This window comes from Ananas comosus, linkage group 6 (assembly GCF_001540865.1).
Source record: "Ananas comosus cultivar F153 linkage group 6, ASM154086v1, whole genome shotgun sequence".
Classification (NCBI taxonomy): Eukaryota; Viridiplantae; Streptophyta; class Magnoliopsida; order Poales; family Bromeliaceae; genus Ananas; species Ananas comosus.
The window spans coordinates 12,242,197-12,249,451 of NC_033626.1; the positions used below are offsets into that span (position 1 = coordinate 12,242,197).

General features: G+C 33.1%; 1 protein-coding gene across 1 annotated transcript; it reads left to right on the forward strand.

Annotated features, from left to right (window-relative positions):
• LOC109712137 (sphinganine C4-monooxygenase 1-like) lies at nucleotides 2,205-6,426 on the forward strand. The gene is made up of 4 exons (XM_020235562.1): nucleotides 2,205-2,250; nucleotides 2,479-2,573; nucleotides 2,932-3,138; nucleotides 5,679-6,426. The coding sequence occupies exons 1-4, from the start codon at nucleotides 2,205-2,207 to the stop codon at nucleotides 6,225-6,227; spliced, it is 897 nt and encodes a 298-aa protein (XP_020091151.1). The 3' UTR covers nucleotides 6,228-6,426.

The following is a 7,255-nucleotide window of genomic DNA, read 5'->3' on the forward strand; positions in this document are numbered from 1 at the left end:
GTGGTTTAGGAAGATAGAGACGGACGGTTGAATGCGCGGAGTAGTGTTCGTTCGTACCTTGCGGAAGCGATTCCGTTATAGGACCTCGATCGTCTGAGGTTGATTCAACATGTCCTTTGATCGTCCTTGTTTTTAGGATTTCTCCGCTTCCGAATCGCGGATGGCTCGAACTACAAACGAGGCGCGTCACCAATCACCGTTCAAGTTCCTCTTAGAATAATAGTCGTCAATGGGATGTTCGGTTTCTTACTCTATTATTTTTTTATTCTCTCCTTTTTCCGGTTCTCTTTCCATATCTTCCGTTAATGTGGGATTCGCCGTCTACTTATAAGGAATTCCAAAATTCTAATAGCGTTAGAGAATGGCCAAATCGGTTTTATTTGTTATCCTATATGATTATGAATTTATCTCTAATAGCTTTTCCAATTGAAGCGGATTAATCCTATCCAAATTAGATAACATAATATCCGATCGGATCGAACCCGCTTATGGGCGTACCCGATTCGATTTACTGATGCCGAAATCATCCATCGCACATGACCCCTGGGATCGATGCCATCGTAACACTCCTCACATCAACACTATTAATTTCTTTCCTACAGGGCAAAATGAACAGTGCGACGCGACGAGTCAACTGTATTTTGGCGGCTCTAACTAGAAACCACTGCCGGCAGCATTATAAGACATCAGACTCAAAAAAGAAAAAGTATTAGACTACGTGATGCCCGTAGACATTGAATTACATCGAGGTTCAGCTTCTAATTCCTCGAAGACCATGCTAACCTCGTCGTGCCACATTATGACACTAAATATGTTGTTTTCGTATAACTTGAAGCGATCAATCTGTCGACAATGAGTCAAGTGTCTTAATGTAATTCACTGTCTCCTTGAGCCCTATGCCACTGAGTGAAGAATTGACTGCTTTCCCAGACGACCCGTAAAGCGCTAACTCATAGCCCTAGGAACATGCAAAGTAGCAACTCATTTCTTTTCTTTAATGACTAGTCATAAGTAACTAGGGCTCTAACATAATAGGACGATCAAATGCAAGAACACGATGAGGAAGCAGAGATCATTACATCATCTTCTTTATTTGCTCGCCGACATGTTAGTATGCAAAAATACATGGACTATGACGAGAACTCCAATAAGCTGTATAGCTCTTTCTTCAATGTCATACGGATCTTTAGCTCGTCACTCGAGAGTGTCTAGCTGAGTTCTCCTATTGTCCTATCTCAAGCGCAAACGGTGAACTCCATCCGGCTTCTTTATACAGGGCCATAGAATCGTGGGGACTTATTCGTATGCGGATCATTAAAATGACCTCATCTTTCGGTGTCAACCAAGCGGCTTTCATTATGTCCCTCAATTTTCGCTTCGCTCTCAATATCGCCGAAAGATGAATGCCCGTGTGAGAGGGCCAATCAGCAGTGGACTAATATCAATCAGTATATAACGAATGCACGTGTTATAATTTTACAAAATATCTTTGCAAAAATAATTTTGGTAATTAAATTACAAGAAACTACAAATAACTCGATGTCTCACAATCAAATTACGGGTCAAAGAGCTTTAACATGATGCCCCAAAATAATTCTCTAACAACAGGCTTAGTTAGAAATCTACAACCACGCGACCCGTAGATTATGTGTTCCAGGAATTATTTTCTTCCTGCGCCATCTGCCTTCGAGTGGTCCAATCCCAGATTGGACTGAAAACGGCTAACCAAGCCCACCGGAATAGCGATATATATCTTTTTTTTTTTTTTTTTTTTTTTTTTTTCTTTTTTTTTTTTTTTTTTTTTTTTTTTTTTTTTTTTTTTTTTTAATTTTTTTACAGGTTGAGTAACATCATGACTACATCAAGGCTACGACCGATTAGCATATGGAATCCGATTTCTCTTGATGCTCTTTCTCTAGAAGTTTTAGGGCACTGGTTAGCGTTCAAACTCTCACCTTTTAGCCAATAGGAGTGTCAATGATTGTTTTGCAAGTTTTGGCATCTGAAATCGCTTTCTAACTTTTCTTAAGGTAAGTCCTTGAAGACAGACCTAAGAGGTTTCTCAATTGAACGATACCTCGTAGCGATCTTAATCCGAGCACACTACTTTCGCTGTCACCCATGTACCCTTCATTTCAAACATTAAGAGGCAGCCACGTTGCGAGTGGCCGACAATCATCTTCGTTATTTTCCCCGGCAATAAGATGGTCATCACATATAAAGAAAGCGATAAGAAAAAATTCTTTGGACGTTTAAAATACACACAGTGGATCTTCTTTTAATCATCTGTAAACCAAATCTTCAGTCGATGGCTGATTGAAATCAAACAATTACCAACTGTCTGCGAGGCTGCCCTTCAAACCATAAAACTGATTGGTTGAGAAATTCAAAGCCAGCTAATACTTTTATCATACTAATAATTGGGATGGTGCCTCGCCTGTATTAATCTTCTTCCTTTGGAAAATTTCACCATAACAGGATGGTGCCTGGTTCAAACCTGTGATTTTGGTAGTGAAAATGGAAAATTAGAAGGAGGCGGTGATTCTGAATGTGCCCTAATTTTCAGTGAAAGGGTAATTCTGTATCAATTATTCATAATTTCTGATAATTGAAAAAAATGTAAAAAAAAGGTTATGGGTTTAATTACCTCCCAACGGTATAAGCTTAATTTATCTAAACTCTCCAATTTACTTTTTAATAGAACCGGAATGTTTATTTATTTTGAGGATGCCGCTTTGGGTAGTGGTAGGATGAAAGCATTAACTGATGGCACCGGTTCAAGTTACATTTTCTTAGTCTCTAAATAGCGGGTGAGGTTGCACACCTGCTGTCCTACCGGCATTGGCTGGAGCCTCATGCATCGGAACATCCTTTTTAATTATTATGGATTGTATGCATGCATGTATTCACTTATTTGCATACAATCTGCAGGACCGGGAAAATATAGAACGGTTGGAAATTACAGGTGTTGGTGATCCAACCGGTCGTGGACTAGGATTTAGCTATGTCCGTGTTACTCCTAAAGCACCTATTTCGAATTCGACTGCTAAAAAGAAGTCAGCTGCTGCACGAGGGGGGTCAACAGTGACTGGCACTGATGCTGATCTACGCAGATTGAGCATGGATGCAGCACGCGAGGTACTAGTTTTTGTGATTCTTAATGTGTTCACTTGATTTTCTATTTCTTTAATTTTTTTGTTGTTTATTCTGATGACACCTCCATGAAGTGGCTTCCTACTGCTTGAAATATGTAAATAAACTTGGAAAAAATGTTTTGAGAATCGAGTATCAGTCTTTTTTTTTTTTTTGAGAGAGAAAGGTAGCATGCTACCCGCTTCGTCTCGCTTCGTTTATTTCATTTAGAAATAAACTTAGCTAGAAATGTGAATCAACTAGGATTCGAACTTAGGTCTCGGATACCAACCGGCCACCAAGCCCTTTTGCCACTTGCGTTAGGGACGGTCAGTCTGTTTTGTTGATTATGCAATGATATGTCGACATTTAAGCTGCGTTTGGTTGGAGAACTAATTTTGGAGAACAACTTTTGTTGTTTTCGAAAATAGGGGATATTCCAATACAAGATTGAACAATTGTAAATTTGTGTTTGGATGCATTCTGGATATTCTAGAGAATAATTTCAGTAGCGTTTGGATAAAAAGTTCAGAACAATGTCTAAATATATTTTTAGAAATAAAATAATTAATTTATAATAGTATATTTTATATAAAATTATTTATAAAATTATTTCGTAAGTTATAATATAATATTTTATGTAACAATCTAATTTAAGATAGCATATTTTATTTTATTATATGTAATAATTTATTTAATATAATAATTTATTTTATATAGTTTATTCATAATATATGCAATGAATAAAGTATAAGACTAATAATATCCTTATAAATTAATAATTAGCTTAAATTTCAATACAAATTAAAAAAATATATATAATATATGAAAAAATGATTATATATACAATACTTAATATAAAATAAAATAATTAAATATTAATATATAAATGATAAAACTTAATAAAATAAATAATATATCGAATTTAATTAAGTTATATTATATAATAAAATTTAAGTATAACTATATTATCATAAAGATACTATTTATATTAATATATTTATTTATCATATCTATTTATCTGAATAAAATAAAAAAAAATAAAATTGGTTGGGGGAATAAGCGGCGATAACGAATCCCCGCGTTTATTCGCAAACGGGGTGAATTTGGCCGGAATATTTATATCCCGATGCGAAACCTTGCTATTCCCGGTTATCCGCGGAATAGAAGAGAATTTGCTATTTCACCATTTTGGTGGAATAGCATGATTTCGATCTTAATTTCAATACTTAATTAAAAATTATAAATTGTAAATTAAAACTAAATTATATAATTATAATATGTTATAATATTATAATACATTATTTTTATTATAAATTATTAATTGTACTATAATACATATTATTTATATTTAAATATTATAATAAATTCTTTTTATTAATTTAAGTTTAAGTAGAATTTTAAAAAAATTATAAATTTATTATAATAAAAGTTTTTATTAATTGTTCCCACCCTAATCTTATTTTTAAAAATTTAAAAATTAAATTTTTAAAATTTATTATTATAATACATTATTTTATTATAAAATTATTAATTTGTATAATTATAAATTATTATTTATATTAAATTTATAATAAATTTATAGTAAATTATATTTAATATTATAATAAATTCTTTTTATTAAATTTAAGTTTAAAGGAGAATTTTAAAAAAATTTATAAATTTTTATATAAAATTATTTTTATTAATTGTTCCCACCCCTATTCTTATTTAAAATTTAAAAATTAAAAAATTTAAATTTTAAAATTTAATATTATAAATTTAAAATTAAAGTTATATATTTTAATTTTATTTAAATTTAAATTTTGATTTTAATTTTGTAATTTAAAATTTGATATATTTTATATTTTTATAAATGAATTTGATCTTAAATTTAAAGTTTGAAATTTAAAATTTAAAATTTTGAATTTAAAATTTGAGATTTTAAATTTCAAATTTTGAAATTTCAAAATTAAATTTTAAATTTAAAAATATATATTTAAAAATTTAAATTCAAATATAATAAGAAGATAATATGATTAATTTTTATTTATAAAACCCACTATCTTTCTTATTATATCTTACCTAACCAAACGCTATTTTTTTTATTCACAGGAATAATCCAATTTTCATCCAAACGCAAAATTAATCTAATCCCCGCTTATACCTCAATTTATACATATATCTGGAATAGTCACTTTTTGCTTATCCTCGAACCAAACGATATCTTAGAAATAATTTTTAACGGATTGTTCCAGAACAACCTAGAATAATTTGCTTTAATAAGAACAACCCATTCCCCCTAATCCCATTGACGTTTGGCTACAAATTAGGAGATATCCCCTCATCTTCCGAAATATCCTTCATGCCAAAGGGAGCCTTATAAAATAGCAGAGCTGGAGATTCTTGGGAAATGCTGTTTACGTAGAAATGTGTGAATGAGCAATAATACTTCTTTTTACGTATTTGCAGCGATTTGGAAGCTTCTGCTTCGTGGAATTTAAGTAATATTGACAATTTCAAGTGTTAAGACGAAGTATAACTAAATTCTATATATATATGTGCAGATAAGCAGATCGGACGATAACACGACGAGCCCAAATGTACACACTCCACCGCTCGTCATTGTGCGGCAGTTCTTCGTCGGTATGTTCGTGATTGACACCTGGCAGTACTTCTGGCACAGATACATGCACGTGAACAAGTTCTTGTACCGCCATATCCACTCTTGGCACCACCGCCTCATTGTGCCCTACGCCTTCGGTAGCCAATACAACCACCCTCTCGAAGGCCTCATACTGGACACCCTCGGCGGAGCCTTGGCTTACCTCCTCTCGGGGATGTCCGCAAGAACGTCCATCTTCTTCTTCTCCTTCTCCACCATCAAAGGCATTGACGACCACTGCGGGCTGTGGCTTCCTGGGAACATCTTTCACATGTTCTTCTGGAACAACACCGCGTACCACGATATCCACCACCAGTTATTCGGTACTAAGTATAATTTCTCGCAGCCGTTCTTCATTACCTGGGATAAGATATTCAGGACTCACATGCCCTACACGCTTGAAAAGAGGCCAGATGGGGGTTTGGAGGCGAGACCAATTTCGAAACGCTAGCAGTGATACAGATCAATAAGTGATAATCAAATTCAATAAATCTATCTGTCGATTGTAAGCTATAATATGTTGATAAAACTGCATGTTGTCATAGTTATATCAGAAACTGATCGTAGTCCTTTGGCTTGATCCCAAATGTAAGGAGCACATGCATCTACGGCCAATCAAACAATCTTTTTCACGTAACTTTTGAAGCCTTTCGCAGGCCTGTTATAAATAAAATAATATGTTACATTCCATGATCTTCTTTTTTCTTTTTTTTTTTTTGTGTGTACTACTCCTTTTAGATAAAACCTTCGTATCTTTGATATCTTCTATTTTTTTCGTATTGATTTTTTTGAATGGAATCATTGTTTTGATATGGAGTTTTTATTACCGATCTTATCTAACGAAATTGATGAAGAATTTGATAGTTGGTATTCAAAGTTTCACGTTCGAAGTCTAACCAGTTGCTTCATATTTCTGGCCAAGTTAGAAAAAAAAAATGATTGAGGCACATAGTTATATATTAATGTAGCAGATTGCAGGTACAGTTCTCTTATTAATTTCTAAAAAATGCAACCAAAGTTTGGAACTAATAATTAAGGTAATTAGCACTTGCCATGCATTAATTGGTTTGCTTAATATTTGTTCCAATAGCTCTTGCATGACCCCACGGCCCACGCATACAATGACCTGATCACATACTAAACGGAGATTATACCAAGTCAAAGATTTACGACTTTATCTAATTTCTACTAAGTTCAACACAGTTGAGCCCTACATTCTGCCGCTAGCAAAAACTGCGGCTAGCAATAACCGACCATCCCTAAAGCAAAGGGCTTGGCGGTTGATACCCGAGATCCCAAGTTCCAGGGACGAAGCTAGGATTCAATTTTGAGGGGGGCCAAAATATATTTAAATAAAAATTTTAGTAATAAATAATAAACAAAATTTTTCCTAATTAAAAAAATTTTATTAAAAAATTATTAATTAAATAAATAATGAAAAAGTATGAACTTTATTTTTTTTTTTTTATTTTCAGATGT

Coding starts and splice junctions, on each gene's coding strand:
- LOC109712137 (XM_020235562.1), top strand. CDS start 2,205: ATGGTCATCACATATAAAGAAAGCGATAAGAAAAAATTCTTTGGAC. Junction 2,574..2,931: donor CCCTAATTTTCAGTGAAAGG/GTAATTCTGTAT, acceptor TACAATCTGCAG/GACCGGGAAAATATAGAACG. Junction 3,139..5,678: donor GCATGGATGCAGCACGCGAG/GTACTAGTTTTT, acceptor ATATATGTGCAG/ATAAGCAGATCGGACGATAA.